The sequence below is a fragment of the Buteo buteo genome, chromosome 1, assembly GCF_964188355.1.
Source record: "Buteo buteo chromosome 1, bButBut1.hap1.1, whole genome shotgun sequence".
Lineage (NCBI taxonomy): Eukaryota > Metazoa > Chordata > Aves > Accipitriformes > Accipitridae > Buteo > Buteo buteo.
The window spans coordinates 80,106,325-80,129,958 of NC_134171.1; the positions used below are offsets into that span (position 1 = coordinate 80,106,325).

The 23,634-nt window shown below is 36.6% G+C and overlaps 1 protein-coding gene across 7 annotated transcripts in view; it reads left to right on the forward strand.

The window, feature by feature from the left end:
• The window catches only part of PDE5A (phosphodiesterase 5A), a 139,907-nt gene that overhangs the window by 100,568 nt on the left and 15,705 nt on the right, over positions 1–23,634 (forward strand). For 6 of the 7 annotated variants that reach the window (XM_075037314.1, XM_075037305.1, XM_075037287.1 and 3 more), the window contains 8 exons: positions 1,023–1,112; positions 2,348–2,485; positions 3,770–3,837; positions 6,003–6,111; positions 9,318–9,402; positions 13,589–13,764; positions 15,228–15,287; positions 21,813–21,959. In XM_075037314.1, coding sequence (XP_074893415.1) covers positions 1,023–1,112; positions 2,348–2,485; positions 3,770–3,837; positions 6,003–6,111; positions 9,318–9,402; positions 13,589–13,764; positions 15,228–15,287; positions 21,813–21,959 — 873 coding nt within the window. The remainder of the gene's footprint in view (positions 1–1,022; positions 1,113–2,347; positions 2,486–3,769; positions 3,838–6,002; positions 6,112–9,317; positions 9,403–13,588; positions 13,765–15,227; positions 15,288–21,812; positions 21,960–23,634) is intronic. The other variant, XM_075037295.1, reaches the window with a different exon arrangement.

A 23,634-nucleotide genomic window follows, 5' to 3' on the forward strand; every position in this document is an offset into this window, starting at 1 on the left:
TTAAAGTTATTAAAAATTAAACACCTCTAAAAAAGTAAAGATTCCTGCTAATACTGCAAATTTCTTTCTTCGTGAGGCCGTGAGATATGTGGATGTGAAATAGTTTAATTTCTGGATCAGCATGGTATCTCTCATACACCTCTGAAACACAGGCTTACTCTACTGAAATGCCTTGTAAAACAGTTTGATAACTATTAATAGACATCCTTTTTTATTAATTGGTTTTAACTCTCCCATCATCCCCAACAAACATACTTTGAATGTAAAATTTGTGTAGTGATTCGTTTTTAGATTCTGTATCAATTCTCAATATAGCAATTGCAGGATGAGAAAAAGCTTTGGATAAATTATGAACAATGTATGAGATAATCAGTAGAGCAGACAGCATCTTGATTCCTAATTCTCACACTGCAGTTGCTTTCCAAACATTTCGAGGCTTCACATTCAGATTGGTATTGCAAAAAACAGGCTGCACGCAGGCTGGAGAAGTTGACTTAACCCTCAGCAATGAAAAATCGGAATTTACCCTTTCACTTTGAAAACTTTCCCTTTAAAACAAAATGTATACTGAGTATTTGCAGGAGATCAGAATTAATCCCACTCTGAAAGGGGAAAAATTTCCGGGTTTGCTATGTTAGCAGAATTGTATTTCTGCTTTCCAAGAGATTGAATTCCCCAAAATAAGAGAGGTTGATTGTCTGCAGTCAGTTTTTGTAGATAAAATATGCATTCCTGTAAAATTAGTTGATTCCTCTGAGCTGCTTCTTATATCAATCCTACTTTTACCAGGATAAACTGTGAAGATCATTAGTTTAAAAAAGGGAGAAGAGATTCTTGAGGAAATAACAAATTATGAGTAATGGAAAAAAAACCAACCCTGAATGTGTGGTTGCCAAAAATATCTTAAAAATATCAATTAATACTTTCAAAGTGAAAACAAAAAATTGCAGTAGCTTATCTTTGAATACAGTTAAGATGCTGTGAGACATCTTCATGAGGTGTTGATGTTCATTTGTCTTCAGGATTTTGCTGCGTATTTGGCATTTTGTGGAATTGTTCTTCACAACGCTCAATTGTATGAGACATCTTTGCTTGAGAACAGGCGTAATCAGGTATGATCAACAGGTTTGTCCCAAGAATACAGAAATTACGATGGTTAGCTAGTAATCAGTGCTTGCTCCTGATATTTCTCATATGGTAGTTATTCCTTGGCTATTTTTAATTACTGTAATTGAATGCTGTGTATCTCTGATAAAGCTCCAACTAACTGCACTGAGAAGTAGCTGGGCACATTCCAGCTTGGGCTGCGAGAAGTGGACTATCGAGGGGAAGAAGGTAAAGCTACATGTCAGAAAATTCATTCCATGACAATATACTCGATATTGCCTGAAGTTAGCCTGTGGATCACTGTACATATTACACAACCAGAGGTGTACATACTCCAGAAATTTCAGAGAGAATTATCCCTACAGAACAGTAGAAGTTATACAGATTACTCTTTTAGTCCACTACAACTATAAATAGTCACTAACCATATTTTCAATAATGATCAGATGGAAAACTGGATTTCCTTCTGATTAATGTAACTGTATTTTGCAGCCATCTTTAAAACTGATGGGTTATTAATACCATGGCCTTTACGGATGGATATGTCTGCCATATAAAGTATGAAAAGGTTTTGGAGAAACAACTAGGCAGCAGTTTTAAAATTTTTCTGGTAGGTCTCAGTTTCCAAGTGATTATCAGTGTTTATAAATTGGTACAAATGTGGATAATCTTTTCAAATTGGCTCCATGCTTCTTGTGAGGAAAAAGGAATATAATATGAGCACATCTGAGCAGCTAAGTCCTTCAGCAGCAGCTTTGAAATACAGCAGAATGTATCTAAATGTTGTTTTCACCAAATGAGTTCATTAGGATCTGTTAAAATTGCAACAGATAATAATTGTGTTCAAAAGTCTTAAGAAGTGTAAATATCACTGTTTTTAGAGTGCACACATGAGCCATAGGAAACTATTAGGTTTTCTAAGGACAAATAACTGTGTGTTGTCTGGATTTCTCAGGTTTCATTTGATGAACTGTTAATGCCTAGATCTATTCTGTCTCTCTGACCAAAAACATCAGACAGCTAACTATGCTATTTATTTCTTGATCAAAAGTGCCAAACTGGCTATTATTTACTGCGACCTTGCAGTCTGTGTGAAAGCCCAAACTTAATTTTGGTCACAGATATACACGTTGACTTCCTTGATTCAGGGAAAAGGAGAAGAATCAAAGACAGTAGTAATGATAATTACTGCTGCTTAAATCACAATTAGTCAAAACTTCACAAAATACCTTTTCCCCAGGTGCTTCTTGATCTTGCAAGCCTGATTTTTGAAGAGCAGCAGTCTTTGGAAGTAATTCTGAAGAAGATTGCTGCCACTATAATATCCTTCATGCAAGTGCAGAGGTGTACCATCTTCATAGTGGATGAAGACTGTACTGTGAGTATGTTTTTTGTCTAAAGGCAGAAGTGTTTGTTCCCTGGGAGCAGTGTGGGCTTCTCTGCATTCTGACACAAGTGTTTCAAACCCATAGTATATTTGGTTGCCTTTTTGTCCTCTACCTTTTCTTTTACAGCATCTACTCAGGTTAGGTGTTGACTTGGGAGGCTTCAGTCTTTGTGTAGGCCAGACTGCCATTTTAGGCAGCCATTTTGCATTACCTGTTGGTAAACTGTGGCTCTAAGCTATCTCCTATAGCATAGATCTTGAATGTTGAACTCTTTTGTAACTCATTTTCTTGGCTACTGATGTAGGACAGAAAAAAGGAGAAGGCTGGGAGAAAAACAAAATGGCCTTTGCTTCCTGTGCGTATATCTAAGCAAGGAGTATCTAAATAAGGTACCTAAACAGAATCATGGCCTGTCCCAAGATCCTGGCTCACTGAAGCAAAGCACAACTCCTTTCCAGTCTGCCCACCTGTATTTCCTTCCTATTGAAAATAGGCTGCAGAACAAGGAGCGGGATATTATGTTGCACACCACAGTCTTGTGCTGACATTGCTAGTTTTACCTTTACTACTCATTACAGATATGCGTGTACTAAGATCTGGAAGTAAGGAAGCATTTCCAGGTTCTGTAGCACAGAAATAACACACAGCACTTGCGATCATCTGCCACAATCCCATCTCTCACTGTATTTAGAAGAGTCACTCCTGCACACAAGAATACAGAAGAGGAATTTACATAATTTTTGTATTCATAGATTCACACTGTCCTTGCAAGTTAGATAAATTCCAGCACCTAGTTTGCAGTCTGTAGTTTGAATCTTTAGTACAGAGAGAATCTAATTTCTCTCTACATTTAGGCTTCTCAACTGTTAAAGCTGCGTGAAAAGCAACACAGAGATCAGTCAATCCATTTAAAAGGTTTTGATGTCCTCACCTGTCCAAGCAAAGCAGGTCTAGAATTGGATGAATGTTAAAATAAAGAAGTTCTGTGCTGACAGATAAATTTGGCACAGCTTGTAAATACTGGAATTTCTTCTCAGAGTGATCAGTAGAGAATCAAGACACTTCAATGGTATTTAAAATTGTATCAAAAGATATTTTTGTGGTAGGATCCTATACACTTGCTGCTAGATGTGAAATGAAGTTAAATAATTTTACACTTGTCTTTATTACAGAATAGGTTTTGATAACTGCAACAAGCTTTTCATGAATACTACTATTCTAACTTATGACAACCTGACACACCTATATATTAAAATATCCTCTCGGTATTCCAGGATTCATTTTCGAGTGTGTTTCACATGGAATCTGAGGAATTAGAAGATTCAGCTGAAAATCTGAAGAGGTAAAACAATAAATTCAAACTTTTGGTCATCCCAGGAGAATGCTGAAGAAAAGATGCTTTTAGTATTTTTTTTCTTAATAACAGACCTTATTTCCACTGGGTACCATGTATTACTGCTACTTTTATAGAGCAGGTTTTGCCCTGAAATGTACATAGACAAACTCTATCACTTTAAAAAAGGTCACACTGAGCAGAATAGGAGAGTAGAGCCTGATCTCTTCACTTTTGTCAGGTCTAAGTACATAGTTGTATTACAAGGCTAAGCTATGGAAATGTACAAAATGTGAGAAGTAAAAATTTAAGTTGGTGGGCTGCTCTAAAACTGATCTGCAAGAAATCTGTGTAGATGACTATGTTGTAGAGTAGACATATCCACATTAGTAGATACTAATACTATCTATGAATTTAATCAATTATTTTAATCATTACTCTTTTTTCATAGATAGGGAAGCTGACTCAAAGAACATGACTGACTAAATCAAGAATAAATTCCTAAAGTTCTAACTTTCAGTCACCTTTGAGAAACCATTAAGAAGTTCATCTGGGAGGAAGGGAAAGATGTAGAAATAGCTGAATTAAAATATCCAGATTAAATAGTTTCCAAATTTAGTCTGAACCTCTGTATTGAAGTTTGAAAATTACTGTCTCCATTACCTTTCTCTGTCATCAAAAACAGTTGTTTCAAATAATGCCAAAAGAATGAGACACAGTTGTATATAAAAGGCACTACTACAGATACAGTATGCAGAGAGAATATGGGGATTTCTGTACCCCTTTGATCTTTTTTTGCAGAGAACATTTATTATATTAAATTTAATTCCATGTATTAGAAAATTATGTCCAATGTGTGTGGCTTGAGCAACTGAAAACTGTTGAGCTGTATTTCAGACAATGTACAGCCAGAAAGTACAGAGGTACAACAGGCTAGTAAGATCACAGGGTGAAAAAGAAAGTTTCTGTTTACTTCCTCTTCTACACTATGGGAATGGTAAAGAGAATTTACCCTTCCTATGCATTTTCCCTTTCATGGTTACCAGTTAATGGACTCAAAATGTAATTCACTGCTTGCATGGGCCATCAGTAAATTATTTCTCATAACTGATAGGGAAGAAATCTTGGAGGCTTAATTGCGTATCTGAATCTTCTTCATGAGACAGCACAATTATATACCAAAGACTGTACTATGAGTCAACTGTTGGAGTTAGAACTTCTGCTATGCTTGAAGGGCACAATTTTGGGCAATAGCAGAAATATAATGACATGGATTAGATGGGAAGTATTACTTTACATAGTAAAATTTCAGGCTTATTATGTAATTGAGGACCCTGAAGAGTACCCCAAATCAGACTGGTTTTCAGAATTGTGGGGCGTTGCCTTTTATAACTAAGTTTATGAAATAATTAAAGAGTAATTCCCTTCCTCTTGCACTGTGAACATCCTTACACCAGAAGGATATCTAAAGTCAAGTTAAACGTCAGAGGGAAACTACAGGAGCTTGATGGGAATAGGTTTATTATTAGGACATATGTCCTCCTCCAAAGCAGGCAAAGGGTCCAAGAGAATTGAAATGCCTTAATTAAATACATCGTGGCTAAAAAAGTAGGATATGATTGATTCCGTAAAGACATTTTATGTCCTGATTTGGAATAAACAGTTCTATTTCAGTAACAGAATCCCCATGCAACTGATTGTGCCTTTACTTCTAGAACAAATTTGAAATGAACTTAGAAGCAGAAAATTCACAAATGTTACCTGCTGCACTCTGTTTAAAGAATGTGTGAATTTCATCTAGTATTAATTTTTCAAGTGTGTCAGATCTGTGAATGGAGTTTGTTTTCAAAAAGCTCTGTTTATTTCAGTATAAACCCAGATGTTCATTCTTTATCCTTCATCTGCATAAACTGTACTGATTTGTTTATTTCTTAAGTTTGGTGTTAGTGTTAACATTGTTGAATATTAAAGAAATGGTGGAACGTATATATCAATCCACTCTGCAGTTTTGTGATGACAGCTGGATTAGGATACAGGATTTTAACTCAACTCCATTATATATCTATTGGTTGTATCCTTTCCTCATACAGGAAAGATATTACAATTACCTGCTTTGCATAATGAAATGATCCATTTTCATACTAAGCACATAATAATAATGTTGTATCCTTCAGGGACTATGATACAAACAAAATCAATTATATGTATGCTCAGTATGTCAAGAATACGATGGAGCCTCTTAACATCCCAGATGTCTGCAAAGACAGAAGATTTCCCTGGACAGTAAGTAAAATAAGCTTCGATTTGAAATTCAGAAATGGAGAATGTTTTTCTGTTTACCTTTCAAACCTTTTTTGTTTTCCCCTTATTATTGCTATTAATTTAACAGCCACAGTTAGAATTACGCAAACACAAAGGAAGGTACGTTTGCTCGATAAAATTCATTATCAGTGAAGAAAAGGTACAATACTCCACAGTGAGCCAGGTGGCTAGGAAAGGGATTTATCTCTACAGCCATTATTTAAAAAGCCTAACATTAATTTGTTGATAAATAGTGCAATGTGGAGAGCTTGCAATATGTTCTATGGAAAACATTGAAGCGAAGAACAGTTCGAGGTTTTCACAGTAATCCCTGATAGTTTACTGTGAGCATTGGGAGGCTCTCAGAAGTTCCTTCCCTTTTATCCTCTCCTTTCCCTTCTTGTTCTGGCAAAGATTAATGTTATAGATGCTAGTTCTTTGCTGTTTTGGAGAAGGAACAACTTCACTTTTCTTTGGGAGCTTTTGCTTCACACTTCAAGTGTGAGCTTGTGATGTGGTGTACTACTGAACACACAGATACTGGAGAGTTAGGAGTGAAGGTCCCTTGGCAAGACTCAGATTACAGACGTCATCAACAAAAAGCAAACTTGTAATTCTGTATTTTCCTGTCAATGCAGAAATTAGAAAGATGTCTGCTCTTCTTATTATATTTAAGCCTGTTGGCTAGAGGGGCTCAGAGAGAAGGTAATAAGAGGGAGAGGAGTTATTATGATCAGCAGATAGCTTTTTACCAAACTCTTTGTTCTGAGATGCACAACGAAAAGGTCAGAAAATACAGTGTTCAATGTGATTGTTCCAGTAAGTGGAAAGAAGGGGCAGGGTCATGGAGGGGGAGCTGTGTTGCATCTCTTTTTCTCTGTGCAAGGTTTCATGGATGTTCTGGAGTGGGTTTCTATGAAGGATGGAGCAACACAGGAATTGAGTGCTCACCACTTTGCAGTACAGGCCCCAAAGCTATCTTAACTGCAGGAGTAGAAGTAAAAACAGAATCAGACGGATATACTGTATTAAATCAATAAAGAAAGGTGATTATTTTGAAGACATATTAAAATAAAATTAATACCCCGAGGGTCATCCAAACAACTGTTTGTCTGAAACAGGCCTTTCATTTTGTCAGTAGGGTTAGAATACTTTTGCATTTTTCCCTGAAATCTACATGACTTACACCATATGCATGTAAAAGAAACTCATAAAAAGAAAATAATAGTACTGACAGAAGGAATTTTGGATAATGTTTTTCAATACACAGTGGCTGCATCTCCACCCCTGTGTAGGAGCAGTCTCAAGGCAGGGCTGTAGGCTAAATGTTTTGAAATCTGATGAACCCTGACATGAGGAAAATCCCAGGTGTACCTAGTGCCCTAGAAACCTTGGCTTGCCTCTTTCTTTAGCGGACATTCAACAGCATGCTTACTCACCTTATTAAAATAACTTTGTGCTTTCTAAATGCTTTGGTGGCCTCACTTACCTAGGTAGTGACGTGAGGCAGAACAACAGCTTGGGTTTATTCATGGAAGAGCCATATGTTGCCTGCCTCAGGTTCAGGCCACTTACAAGGACAGTATAGAAGCTAAATGCTAAGCTTCAGCAGTCATCTGTACGTGTTCTTTCCTGAACCAGCAAAGCGCAGTGGAGACAAAGTTCAAATAGCTACTAGACTCCTTAAAGGCATTTAAGCCTGTTTTTGCTTAATCTCCTTCCTGTTCCTTAATACTGGGTCAGGCATTTTTATTAAGCATTCTGCACTGTGGTCTTATCTCCAGTCTAGTCCAGTTTGACTTTCAATGCATCTGAACTTTACGATGAAACAGCAGGTTCTGCTCAGGGTAGCCATAAACCAATTTTCATGCAAGCCTGACTTTGCGTTTCTCTGCTGCCCTTGCTGGAGAGGTCTAGGGAAAGATGCTGATTCTTATAGCCTTTTTTACAGCTGATTTCACAGGTATGTCACAGTTCAGAAAACAGCAAATCCTAGTCTTCAGTTATTCCATATACACTCTTGATAATGGGCTACTATTAAGTAGTAGTATTTAAGTTCCTGGAGTCATGTAAAGTATCTGGCATGATGTAATCCTTTAATGTTTTCTTTAAAGAATCACATTTCCTATTGCCACTTGTAAGCATTATAGTGTTTGTGCATTTGCCTGCAAAGAAACTGTCTACAATCCTTGCACAGCACCAGAGAGCAGAGCAACAATAGTAAAAAAAAAAACCCAAATAACCTTTTGATCTGAAATATTAGTGTGTACCCATTTTTTTGTGTCGCATACAATTAGAGATTGGACCAAATGTACTTCTCGGCAACTGCCATGTTATTCCAGGAGCAGTCAGAGGAGAACTACGTCCTTTTCTCAACAGGTATTTGAAAAAGATGCATTGTCTTTTTGTTCCACCCTTCCACCCTTTCACCTCCCAAATAAATTCAGTTTCCTTCTCTTGGAGCATGAGACATGATAAAAGGTCTTTGGAAGACTGCTGAATGTTGACCATGTTGGTGGTAATTTTCCTACCTGTCATTCTTTGGATCATAACTTGGTCTCCACTAAGCCCCCTTTCATTGCGTTAGTGGATTAATCAAGGCATCTCAAACAAACGAAAAAAGTTTGCGAAAATTTTAGTACCACAAAACACACTGTTAGCTTAATGTCAGGTAGTTACTCTTGTTTTATGACACCTGTTCCTTACATTGCCACATTGCAAGTGAGGGGATATGTTGGAAACGGGAGACGTCAGTTCATTTTATAGCTCATCACCTGATGAGAGTAAAAAGGTGTCCTAAAGCCCATCTGATCTCTTTTCAGCTGCACTAAGTGGAAGACTTCATCTTGGTGCAAAGTTGTCATTTTCATGGAAGTGGTACCGTCTAATGAAAGAACCTGTTATAACATCAGCACATTTTTAGCACAATTACACAAGTCACTGTAAACTCCTACTGAATGAAGATTATCATCATTACCTGTATTATTGTTCACCAAAGCTTGTGTCAGATACAGTGTTTATTATACTGTTCAGCCAAAGATGTGCAAACTATTTGAAGACGTGGTTGCTTTTTGAAAGAGTATGTAAGCAAAGAATAGTTGTAGATCCCAGCTCTACGGCTTTTTCACTTCAGCCACTTGAACATTATTCTTTAAAATTGTAACTGTATTTTTTTGTTTGTTTAACAGAATGACAATGCAGAAAATGTAAGTCAACACATAAAGAGTTTGCTGTGTACACCAATAAAAAATGGGAAGAAGAATAAAGTGATAGGTAGGTATCTTTACAAAAAATATTTTTATACCTTTCATAGAAATATTTCTGTGCTCCATAGTAAAATCTCAGCAACATGGAATCTCAACCCAGGAGACAAGACCATTAATTATCATGTTTTCAACTAGTAAGTCCACTGCAACCTTGACTGTAAATTGGTTACCTGGTAAGTTACCAAAGTACCTACAAGACCCTTGTGATACTTCACCATTTTTATAGCTTCTTTGCATTTGAAAATTTTCTGTAAATAAAATTATTTTCATTGCTTCCTGTTCAGAGAGTTAGTTACCCCTCTTGCTTGTGTAGATCTTTTACAAGCCAGTGAAAGGAAGAGAAGATGTAAATCAGTAAATAAGCTCTTCAGGCCTGAGCTGTCTGTAGTGGTGGACTTTTAGGCAACAGTAGTGGCATGTGGAAAGGCAAGCTGAGCTGCACAGACATTGACAGTTTCCTCAAATGAGACTCAGCTACAGAGAGATTCATACATTAGAAGAAAGCTAGCTGCTGTGCAATTTTGGTGCTACAAATTGCCCTTTGGAGGTGCCTGCTTCTATCTGTGGATTACACAGGGAGCCTACAGTCCTATCATAAGACACTAGTTTAAGTGTCTAAAGCTACCCAGTGTAACTATCTCTGCAGCATCTCCTTTGCTTTTTCAAGAACTACTGTTCTTCTATTTTAAAGAGTGGCCATAGTACCACTGGTTTCCTGGGGTAACATTTTCAGAAGTAATTAGACATCACATAGGTCCTCATAGGCCTAGATGCTTATGGAAACTTAGAAGCCTAGTTATCTCTAGTTCCCTAAAAATACTGAGGTGGCTGTGGTCTGGGTCCTCAAAAATTAATATACACCTAAATAGTTTTGAGAATCTGATCAAGGAATAAGCTTAATGAGCTTTAAGTCTTTCAGTGAGTTTCAGATTCACCTTAAACAAAGGGATGATGATGCTTTTGGAAATTACCAGGGCTTCCCTGTCCCATGGAGAGTAGAATGAGTGTCAGCCTGCTTTCCTGGCATCAGTAAGTTCCACAAGCAAACAGAACACAAAATATACTGATTCCTAGATAGCAGCATGAATCCAACTTCCTCAGCTTTACAAAATTTAGCAAGTAAATGTTAAGAGTTGCAAGAATGCATTTTTTAATTGTATTCAAATAATTTTCCTTCAGAATTAGGGCAAAACTGCATAACCGAATATATATAGTAAATACGAGGTCCCTTTTTCATTAAGACAGATCTTTTTTTTTTTCAACTCCTGAAGCAGAAAGAGAAGCATCATCTTTACCTAATGGAGTTCCCTGAAATTTCTTTAGATGTCAGCTTCTTAGAGTTCTTTCATTGCTTTAAATATCCTACCAGACCCTAGAAGACCAAGATGAAGACTGAACTGTTGAGCTTTAATTACAGATATTTCACTATGCTGTTAGCTACTGATAAAACAGTTGCATCTGATCTCAAGTAGTTTTTTTCTATTGTTATTTTTTGTGGAAGTTCAAACTGAAAAGTTTCAGTCAGGCCACCCATTTAGGTGAGTTTTTCAAATCTGAGTAATTCTCACTGGTAAACGTTCTTTGAGTTTTTTAAGGTTTCACAGCCTGCCTAATGTTCAGGTCTTTAATAGGATAAGGTCAAGAAGTTGTCTTTGGGACAATACCCAGAAGTTCTTTTAGCATACTATATCCTATGTAAAACTATTATTATAGGTCTACTTTTTTATTTTTAAGATTATTATACCCAAAACCAGAATTTGGGAAGTGGGGTGTGCAGATGGGCGTGGGGTAGGAAAAACTGTCCACAGCAAAACCAAGCAAACCTTACTGGCAAGAAAGATGAAAAGAACTTTTTTATTCTCCTGACTTGTGCATTTTTCAGGTATGTGGTGAAAGCTTTACAGAATCTTTCTGTGGTTTTATAACTATGTCCCACTAAGGGACTTTTGAGTTCCTTTAGTTGTAATGTATGGACCCCTCAATGCTTTGGGGAAGCTTTTGAAAAAGGTTACAGTTAGAAGTCTTAAGTACTACATAGTATATTTACTGCAGTTCTCTAATTTTTTTAAGAGGCATTTACGTGCATCCAAATGCTGTGTCTTTTAAGAATTCATTTGCTTTTGTGGCTTATTCACTGTTGAGTCTTAATCTTGTTTTCATTACATCACAGTTGCTATGGAAATAATTATAATGTCATAAACAGTAGTGAACAAAGATCTAAAAGTGAGTTTCATGATATTTTCCTATAGAGTTTTATAAGTCAGCTTCTTTTTCCCAGGGAAAGTTAATCTTGTTCTCAGTGAATCCTTATTTGCTGGATTATATATTTTTACTATCATTCATCTATCTAGTCATCTCATTCCATTAAGGTTCAGAATCCTGTTTGCAATATTCAGATACCACAACACCTGTTACAACAGCTTACAGCTACAGGTACAATATTCTTACTCATCTCTTCAGAGGAGACTCTGATATTAAAATAAGTTCCCCAAACAGAATGTCATTTGGAAACAGGACAGTGTTACATTGTCACCAGACATTAAAACTTCTATGTGCAAGGCCAATGTTCTTCTAAAAACACAGTTTGCATGTGTGTGCTACATTCTTTTCCTCAGGTTTTCTACCTACTGCAACAGGGAAGATGCACACTTGCTCCCTCAAAGACTTTTTTCCTTTCAATTAAAAACCTCAATGAGCTTTTTTAGTCTGTAAATATGAAGTACTAAAACGCTGAAAATACTTTCATATAAAAAATTCTTAGTACTGACAAGACCTTACAGTAGCTGCTGATTATGTTCACTGTTGGTATGGCTGTAAAATACTATCCATTATAATTTCTTCCCTACCCACAAGCAGAGAGGAAATCCGGCCTCCCTGACCTTATGATGGCAAAGTGTAACACATTCAGATTCTGTTCATATATCCTGTGTAAATTAGGAGTAGCTCTACTGAAGCAAGAAAACCTAAGAATTATTAAGGGTGTTCTGGAAACACCATGCTAAACAGTTATCTTCTCTTTTGCTGGTTAAATACATATTTAATATTTCACTCTTTCTGCTGCAAAGTGTTCTTCATAAAATACATAAAGTATACAAACTGGCATGCAATAGCAATTTATAGAAAATGATTTTTTCATTTAGTAATTTTTTTCAGAATTTTTAATTTGCAACTATTATTTTCACTGGGATAATGATTTGCAGTTGGCCAGGAAAATGCTAGCTTTTATGCTCAAAACTGTTAGTACTCACACTCATGAGAGTGAGAAAACATTTGGACTCACTTAAGACAACAATCGCCCCCAAAGCAGTTTTGGCCAAAGACAACATATACTTACAATGCAGCTGCTTTAATTAATATTCTGATTTCTTAGCAGAAACTGCCATCCCCTAGGTAAAACTAAAGTGAGGTTTATGTGTGAATTTTCCTCTGCTTAGAATGGTGTCAGGGAGGTTTGGTAGAAGTTACCTGTCAGACCTTTCAATGGCATGTGCACAGAAAAGTTCAGAAGTTCTTAACTGAAGATAAACAGATGCAACTATCAACAAGTGTGAACCTAACAAGCTGAATTCAGCAAGATGCTTTTCAGTGAGTTCAGTAGTCTTTGGAGCAGGCTGTAATTCAATCACATCCTCACAGGACCAGCAAGTATACTTAAGCTTTGAGCCTCAACATGGGTATTCTCTGTGTAGTTCATTTATTCTAAAAAATTTCCAGTACTGACTCAAACAAGGAAGTGAAAACTCTGTGTACCACCATTCTGACTTTCATAAATGTTCTTTTGGCATGGTTACAAAAATTTAATTAGCCTCCAAAGGACAAATTGTCTTTAGGGATTATATCAATCTAGAATGCTATTAATAATAAAAGTTAGGATGAAAATGTCCCTAGAATTTCACAAGATAATCAAGTCTGTAAAGCCCTACATTTTTGTTTTACAAATCCTAATAAATACTTTTGAGTCTACTTAGTAATATATAACATTTTAGCATTTATCCTATAATACAGTGAAATTACTCTAAAAAACTTAAGGGAAAATCCTACAGCAGTCCTGTTTGTAACTTATATGTATATTGGTGGTTTATACTGTAGGCTAAACTGTCCTAGACTTAATTTTTCTCTTGATGTTTCATACAATAGGTGATATGTTGGGAGTTCTCTGTATTACTTATTTTAATTTCTGTATCCTGGCATAGGGGTTTGCCAGCTTGTGAATAAGATGGAAGAAAACTCGGGCAAAATCAAGGCTTTCAACAGAAATGATGAACAGTTCCTGGAAGCATTTGTCATCTTTTGTGGCTTGGGGATCCAGAATACACAGATGTACGAAGCTGTAGAAAGAGCCATGGCCAAACAGATGGTGACATTAGAGGTGAGCTGAAAATGTAGGTGGTCCTTAACTAGCCCAAAACAGATCCTCATTTTCTCCAGACCCTGTCTGTTCTACACATAAGTGCAGCTACTCATATGGATACTGAACACAAATTGTTCTCCCCCAGAAGAACAGCATTTGGCCTGTTGAGTTGCACAGGAATTTTTCTACTTGTTTCCATACCTGCCAGCAGACTATTTTATTTGGTATTGTATTTTAACTTTACTCATGAAATTTAGTGGTGAGCTGAATGCGTCTTTTCCTCTACATGAGGTTACACATTGGCAACATAGCAGGTTTGTTCTGTTGCGTAGGAAGAGGAAATGGTTTGGGGGATTAGGGGCTTCCTTTTCTTGTCTGAGGTTTTCTGTGATGATTTTGGCTCAGTGCTTTAGACAAACTGGTTTGTGGAGTAACAGCAGCATTATTGTAGGTTTTCAGCAATTTCCTCGGGCTCCATCAAACCATATCAAGATGAACGTCATCTGGTCTCAGCCTTTGAATTGGTTACTGTTAAGTTTAATAGCTAAAGAGGGCTTTAGTCTGAGAAGCTGAATTACTCAGAGGTGATAACTTGAAGCTGAAAGTGAAAAATTTGTAGACTTTGGATCTCCTAGCATTCATTATGTAAACACAGTGTGTGCAGAACTCCTAAAATGGGGATTCTGTACCCTGTAGCCTCTAAAAGAAAGGTTAAAACTCTCAAATAAACCTCTATTAAGTCATGTTAAATAAAAAGGTTGTAAAATTATTGTCAAAATAATTTCAGTGCTTTAAAAAAAAAAGAGCTGTTTGCTTATATATGGCAGATTAGCAATTATCTCTCTTACTTTAACACTTTATAGATAATACAGGAAGTCCAGGCAGATTATAGGTTAGTATATGAGATGATTTCTTTACAAAAAAGTCAGTCTCTAGTTGTTAAAAAACCTCCATACCATTTTTGTTCTCAACAGCTAAAAAATATGACCTTATTTTGTTAATATAAAACAAACGTACTTTATTTCAGACTTTTGTTGCCAAGTTTCACTTAGGGCAAAACTTTATTTTACGTCTCAATAAACTCCTGAAAGGATTATTATGGCAATAATGTCAGGCTCATAATTATAGCTGTTTCATGTATTATTTGTCTTTGAAAGTGGGGCACGAAAACTTTCCAAAGAGAAAATCAGAGTTCTTTGCTCTTTTGTAGAAACTATTTACGTTTTCTTGACCTAATTATCTCAAGAAGATTCTGTGCTGTGGGAGATCTGTGAAAGCTCCAGATATCTCCCCATACACTTTCAGAGAGCTCCCTTAAAACCAGCACAAGCCCTGCATGGACACTAGATTTCATCAGCAAATGCAATGCAATGCAGTGCAGTGCAGTGCAGCTGCAAGCTGAAAATTCTGCTTTAGGAAAAATACCTTTTTATCACATTGCTCTTTTGTTTGTACTAAGGTCTGCTTTTCTCTTTCTGTAGGTTCTCTCATACCATGCTTCTGCTGCTGAGGAGGAAACGAGGGAGCTGCAGGTAACAGCGGTAATTGAATTTTTTACTATTACTTCAGAAATATTCCGTTAATAGAACAACAAAGGGCACAGATGTGATCCCCAAACATGCAGAAGCACATCTTCCAGAAATAAAAATTATAGTGAAGCTTAAACTGATTGGTTCCAGAGTTGAATCAATACATCATATAAAAGGGAAATGTTACAATGCCTACAATGAGAGATACAGGTTGGCCAGAGAGCTGCAATTAAAGGAGAACCAGAAGTATACCGATTGCCTTTCTTATGAGTTTAAGTGACAGTAACAGCTGATGCAATGCTAGTATCAACTCGCAATGATTAAGTATTTCAGAAGCAAAATGTTGGGAACTCTTCTTTCTGCAGAAGTCTGAATGTTGTATATTTTATATCTTTGGTACCTTTCAAGCATCCCAACTATGGGTGCAGCTTTATGGCCTTTTTTTTTAGATAGAAATTCTGTATTTAGTTGTTAATGCAAAGGTTGGTTTTTTTTATTTTTATGGTTACTTTTCTGTGCAGTGTCCTGTTCTGCTCATGTTTAATTCTGTTTTTAGAAACCATTGCCTAAGGGATAACTACAGCTGTGATTTCAAGTGTAGTTCAAAGCACAGCCTGTGCTTCGTCTCTCCAGTTCTCTCTGCTGGAGTAGACATTCTGGGGAAATAGCATCACCCCTGCTGTACGAAAAAAAATGGGAGGGATGGAGAGGAAGGTGGACATAGGGAACCACGAGCTTGGTAGCATGGACTGGACAAGCGAGGTCCCACAGAACAAGGCACAAGATTAACGATAGTTCTAGAATGCTTAGTATCACACAGATTTTGAACCTCAGTACTACCGTGCTGTTGCTTATCAATAAAGAGGCACTGACAAGACCAGCATGCAATGCACCTCCTATGGTTTCTCTCCACGGCTTGCCTTGTAATCTCTGTGGTTACATCTTTACTGCTAAATAAAACAGAACCACAACAAACCTAGCACTGAACCCCTGTCCACTTCTACTGATTAACTGTCCACGTGCTTCCTAGCACAATCTTGGCCCATGTCAGCTACCACTTTCTAAGGTAATACCAGAGCACACAGTACCAAAGCACATAGCACAGGCCATCTCCAATAGACAGTGTGGATGAGTGCACCAGATTTGGCTTCCTCTAGCCTACCATCTTGCAGCACTATTCAAGCAGGTTTTGCACCCTCAGATATATCACATTTCGTCACATCACATCCCAGGGCATGAAACAAATACCCTATTTTCATGCTATGAAGCCATCACTCTGAATTTTAACAGAGCAATCAGATTAGTTCAGATAATTTGAGCCGAAAAAAAGAAAACAAGCACTAAAAATAAGGGTATCTTACAACTTAAGGGGACCACACGGAGCCCAAAGCAAACCATGGACCAAGTGCTATCTATGTAGTATGCACAAACCAGTTTGTGGCATTTTGCCTCATTGCTAGAGAATGATCCCTGGCCTGTTTTATATAGCAGTATAGATCTAACCACCTCACTGATAATTTGGTTTCTTCTTTGTGCTTTTGTGTACAAGATACCTAATTCAATGACCACTCCTAAAATTGCTCCTTTAGGCATTATTCTTTCCTTTAGAAAGCTTAATTTCTTTCTTTGGTGCCACATTCCACCACTTTCATTACTCAAAACTTCCCTTATGCATTATAGACTTTCTAATTGTGTTGCTTTTTATGAAAGTAGTTCTCTTCTGCTTTTTTTCAGTTTGTTTTTCTTTGTAAATTGCAATGATTTCATTTCTTCATAGTTGTCAGTCCTCTTTCTTCTGAAAAACAGAGAACAGCTTAGATTTCCATACGGTGTGTGTCACACAAAAGAAAATATTGATACTTGATTTTTTTCCTAAATTACTGACTGTGCAGTAATTTGTGATCTGCCAAGCATTATGGAAGTGCTATTTCTATTAAGGTAAAAGAAGCTCAAAAGACTTATTGCTTTGTGGAGTCTCTTCATGTTAAAAGATTTTACTACATACTACCATGTATATGGCCTCCACTCTGCTATTCACCTATTTAGTGTATCCTCTATATTTTTGCATCTGTTTCTGCAAGTGCCTTAGTAATATCTTAGGTTACCACTCACTCCCTGACTTCCAAATAACTGAAGCCTCTGTATGCCTTTATTTCATTGCTAGCTCACCTCACAGATGTCCATGATAGCCAAACAGATGGTCAAAGCTGAGTCAAAACATTACAAATCGAAAGGAAAGTTTATTAAATTGAGAAATTACTTGTTTTATAATGTGTTTAAGAATAAAACCACAGCCAAAACTTGGTCTGAAGCCCTTGTCTTTTCAGATGTACAGCTTTATAGTACAAAAAAAAAAAGTAGTTCTTTCTGTTATTTTTTAACTAAACACAATGTAAAATTTAGTATAAGAGCTTTCCCCCAGCTAGGACGCATGCTGTCACAAAGTTACTCAGCAGAATCAATGGTATATCAAAGGAGATACAGGACTTGACCTTTATAGCATAATACTGGAATTGATACTTGTACCTGCTATCTTTGAATCATTACAGTTAATACATACTATATTAGTGAAACACGGCATTGGCAACAGAAATTACTAAGGATTGTCGCAAGTGAAATTTGTGACAACAGATTTATCAGCAAGTGGTTTCTCTAATTTAAAACTGTAGCTTTCAAATACATTTTATTTGTGGACTCCTAAAAAGTTTAGATTGGAGGAGCAAAACCTTACAGACAGAATTTCAACCTACTGACAACAGCCTCAGTTTTCTCCTTAATTACCCTGTGATGAGATGCGATTGTAGACCCCTACCCTAAAAATCCACATGGTACAGTCACGTGGTTAATACTCCTGCACTGCAGTCTTCTAGTTGAATCAATTAAAACTTTATTCCTAAAAGAAGGAAAAGAGACAAATCTTGCTCTTTAAATATCATGTACCCTTTGAGATACAGGATCATTGCTGCCTTTTTTCCTTTGCCTCTGTACTCATGAAGTAGAATGCAATTAAATGTTGCAAGTATCAACCTCTGTCTTTTTTTTCTGAAACTATTTGCTGTTTCTGTGCATTGATAAAGGCAGCAGTACTTGAAAAGAGATAGGGCCAAGTAGTTTCAAGATCAAGTCATTCACGTTAAAGACATCAGTACTCCTATTCCTAGTTTTAACCTAAGTCCTGGATAAGTAGTGACAAAGGGAGTACCTGCTACCCAAGTTGAGAAAGCTAACTTACTTCCTTAGCTTCTCCTCTTAGTTGTGGGAGAGAGACAGGTGAATCTAGAAAGCAATTCAGAGCAGGTGATTATTTTATGTACCGATTCAGGGAAATATGTGAGCATGGCAGTTCCTTTCTTATGCAAGTGATTCTTTCCTTGCAGTCTAACTTAAACTGTCAGCAAGGTGTAAAGAACTTTTTTTTTCTTTTTTGGTGTACCCACACAGACTTTCCAAAAGCTTCTGTGAAGTACTTGTGCTAGTATTTTCCCCTAGTTAAGAATAACCTCTACCACATTACTGGGATACCTTTGTGTTGACTACCTTCCCATTAACACATTATAGAAAGACTTCAGTTTTGAAATCAGCATGTGGAGCAGCTAACTAATGTAACCACCTTGCCTGAAGTGATAGACAGATGTTACTTATAGTTTATTCCAGGCTTCAGATTGTACAGCTTTGACGTAATGTGTGGAGATGTGATCCAGGTGCCTAAATTACAGTGATGTAGCAAGTCACTGTCTATAAACTGGACCATCCCTGATGGCTGAAGCTAACGTATTGTACAACTTCTGTTCCACTACTGAGGGTCACTAATGAATGGCAATTTACTTGGCTTCAGATTTTATTAATTTTTATTTTGCACTCACATCGTTGTATCAAGCCAGCCAAAATAGATTAAAATTATGCTTCTGGATATACCTTTTTGCAATTTGCTTTGTTTTGCTTCTAAATAATCTGATAGCACAGAAAATAGATGCTTCGTCAGGCAGTTGGACTAAATGATCGTTGTAGGTCCTTTCCAACTGGAACTATTCTATTGTATTTATTATCTGCCTTGTGTAATAGGCTGCAGTCAAATTTTTCACTTTCATCATCATTTCCACATACCACAGAATGTCATATTGCATCAGTCACCTCCTTTGAGCCTGGATACTGTCTGCAACCTGTGTTTTATCATACAAAGCAAATGAAACAAAGCAAAACCAGTCAGTTACCACAGTGGTCCCACATTTTCCTTAGCCTTCCTTTTGCTGCCAATGTATTTATAGAAACAATTTTTGTTGCCCTTCCCATCCCTCAGTAGTTCCAACTCAAGCTGAGCTTTGGTTTTCCCATCTTCATCCCTGCACACTTTGGTAATGTCTCTGTATTCTTCCCAGGTAGCCCATCCCCACTTCCTTCTTCTATGTACTTCATTTTTTCATTTGAGCTCACTCAGGAATTCCCTGTTCATCCATGCTGGCCATTTACAATGCTTGCTTGACTTCCTGCATGCCAGAATGGACTATTCTTGTGCTTGAGGCTTTCCTTGAAGGTAACACCTTGGTGTATGAAATGAAGTTATAAGCTTTATCTGTAGGTTTTTCAATCATAAGAGAAGACAAGTTTTTAAAATTATTTTCTATACTTAACCAGGTAATGAAATGGAGTCACTAATTAATTATTCACTACTAATTACTATTAATACGATGCCTATAGTAAGCAATAGTAATTTAAAAGTCACAGGTATGCAAAGAGGGGAATTAATTGGCACATTTTCTTCTTTTCTTGACTCTTTCATGCTCTTTACAATATTCCTGAGGTGGAGAAATTGAGCAAGAGGTTGTAGTTCAGTTAGTGTTTACAGAAGCTAACCATAGCTCAATAACTTGAAATTAAAATAGTTGATGAACTTTCAAGCTGTAAAATGGGTGGCAGATAGCTCTATTGGCTTCAGTAAGTGAAAGAGGAAATATCTAATCCAGTTAAGTAACACTTGAATAGCTATAGAGTGCAGTTTTTTATGTCTCAGCTGAAATGAAACTTATTGTTGTGGCTGTCAAAGGCAGGAGATCAAGGAAGGGAAAGATAAATTACGAATGAAGTCAGAACACAGGCATGAGGTGTTCTGTTGAGCTCCTACTGTGTCCTTCCAGCCCCTTTCCTCATGAAATACCAGACTGCAGTTGCAATTTTTCAAAATTATGTCATTAGAGTTCCTAAATGGTTGCATTATTTTCCACTGAACATACAGGCCTGGTGGTTCTTTCACATGCTCATAGATGAAATACCACATGAATCCAAACTGAGGAACACAAAATTACTGGTACAAGAAATGTGTAAGGATGTTGGAATTTTTTTCTGTGTAAACACTATTTTTCATAATCTTTCATGACTTTCTGATTCAGACACACAGGAAAGATAACAGCAAGCCTATACGGAACAGAGATTGGTAGACGTAGTTATGGAGAGAGCTGATTTGCATGCTACAAGTAACAATACTGTAGATTATGGCACATGCTTCCTTTTCAGTGTCTCAGCCTTCTAGGACACAGTTCCCCATGCTGGAGAAATGTTTTCCCCTAGAATTACAAAGAGGAAGATAAACACATAGGTTTCTTTCTTTCACCATTTCAGTTTTACCTGATTTTCTTTTAAACCACACTCATATTCAGGTGAAACAACTGTAGAGAAGTAGCACTGAGAACTCCACCTTTTATTTCACTGAAAAAACTGATACTAATTTTTGTTCTATAGCCTAAGATTTACTATTTATTTTGTTAGCAACCCTAACATTTTTATTTTGAAGGGCAACCAACAGCTATACTCTGAATTCTGTAACTAGAAAAAGTACAGTTGTAATACATAGAGCTGTAATACATGTAACACATGGGGATATTACTGATAATAAAAGTTACAGATTTTAAAAAGTATAGAGTTGGGGTTTTTTGTCTACTTTATAATTTCAAATTTCACACTGAATATTTATGATTGTACTCAAATTACATCAAAAACTTTGTCCAAAGATTTTAAAGATTATTGATCACAGGTGAACCCTAATTTTTCAGGTTTCTAGCCCTGAGAAAGCTCTGCCTGTGGACATGTTCTGACTACCATAGCACTGAATGTGGATTCCGTTAGGAATTCTGTTCTACTGACATCTCTTTCCTCACCATTTTTAGAAAAATGCCAACAGTTACAGATTTTGATGTCTGTACGTCCATAAAAACAAACATGTAACTCCACTGCCTTATTTTCTCTGTCTCCCAATTTCATACATACTCTTGGTTGCAATTTGCCTTAGGTGATTTAGATAACAGACTGACCAGGTAATCCATTCCTTATTCTCTTGGTCTGTGGAAAAGCGTGTGTTAAATCTAAGCAAGCAAGGTAATGTTAAATGAAAAGGCTAAGGAAAGATAAATGCAAAGTAATTATCAGGTTTCAGTATAACGTGAAGGTAAAATTTAGTATCTCACTACTTCTCTGTTGAAAAAGCAGGTATTTATGTTATGCTTTCTCTTTCCTAGTGCTAAGCTGTGTTCTCTTATTCTTCTCTAGGCTGCTGTAGTACCATCTGCACAATCTCTCAACCTAACTGATTTCAACTTCAGTGATTTTGAGCTATCAGATTTTGAAACAACACTGTGTACAATTCGAATGTTTACAGACCTCAACCTGGTGCAAAACTTCCAAATGAAACATGAGGTATGAATGCTGTCAAATGCTGCTTCACATAAAGAAACAACAACTTAAAGTATTAGAAAATCAGGAGAATAGTGAAACAAGCCTCCAGTAAATATAATTGGAAATCTGTATTAAAGAATAGTTCGCAAACTAGGAAGGTATATAAAGTGGCCAGTACTGGGATTTGTCCTCAGTTTAGTTCTACTGAATGATTAATAATTTGGTTAATGGACTGTAAAATACTTTTAGAAAACTTGGGGAGTGTAGGTAGAGGACTTGGTTAAAATTCAAATAAGTTTGAAAATGTATAGCAATATTTCAAAACCAGCAAGAATAAATATATAAAGAGTAACGAAAACAGTCAAATGCATAAATTAAAAATGGTAAACAAAAGAACAGCTAGTGGTAACAAGAGAAAATCATTTCACAGCTACTAGTATCAGAAACCATGTAAAAGTTCAATAATATGCCGTAGTGGCAAAAAGGAGAAAATTGCATTCTTTACTGACAGAGTGGTATTTAAGGCCCATGGACGAATTATATTGTAGCTCATACACAAAGAGAGACAGAGATACAAATTAATTAAAAAAAAAAATTAGGAGATTGAGCAAAGATTGAATGAATTAAGCTGGTTTTCTCCAGAAAACAGAATATTGAGAAGGGAGATGATAGCAACTTTTCAGTAAGTGAAAGACTGTTACAAAGAGGAGAGTAATATTGTTCTCTATGTCTATATAAGGTAGTAAAAGTAATTAGCCTAGTGTTTCCCCCACAAAAGATTAGATTAGAGATCAGGGGGAATTTTATAGAGAGTGGAGACTGAAACAGATTACTTATGTGGGCTGTGGAAATTTCCCTGACAGTTTTTACCAGTAGATCTAGTTGTAGATATTCATCTGTCAGAGGTGATATAAACAGGTATTCTTATTTTGCTCCTAGCCCTGGACATGGACTAGATAATCTCTTAGGTCTCTTCCAGCCGATACACGCAATTTCTATTTGTAAAAACCTTCATTTTTAAGTTCTTTATTTTTGCTTTATATATTTTTCAACATAACTTCCAAAGTTCAGTATCAAAATGCAAGATCAATTCGGAGGACTTCATAGGCAAACAAATTAGTAAAAGAAAACAGGTATTTATTTTGTAGATCACCAGTTTATAGACCAATTTAGATTAGCAGTGTTTAAGGGCCAAAAGGAGCACTATATTACCTAGTCTGATCGCTTGAATATCCCAGTACTTAGTTTCACCTTTGTAGTAAGGCCAAGAACTTGTACTTCCTTAAGGGATATATCCCAGCAGAAGAGAGGGAGTCAGGCAGCCCAGTAATGGGTGGCTTCTAGTTCCTAGTGGAGCAATTGTAATGGATTTGCAAAACCAAAATAACACCATGACAATAGACACATAATTACACATCTCAGTAGAAGCAAGAGAACAGTGACAGCTTTAAAGTTACACCTTCAACTTTCCATACTAGAGCTAAAGAAAACTGGCAGTAGCCTAGCACTCCTTTTTTAACAGTGGAAAGGCAGACAGTACTGCTGCTTTTGTCTGTGTGGAATTGTTTATGTGGGTGAATGATACTAGAGTTTAATTTCTGTCAGTACAACAGCTTTCACTAGGAACACTAAAAATTTTCTTGAACAAACCAAGGCCTAGATTCTCAGCCAGCATTTAACATAGAGCAGTATGCTG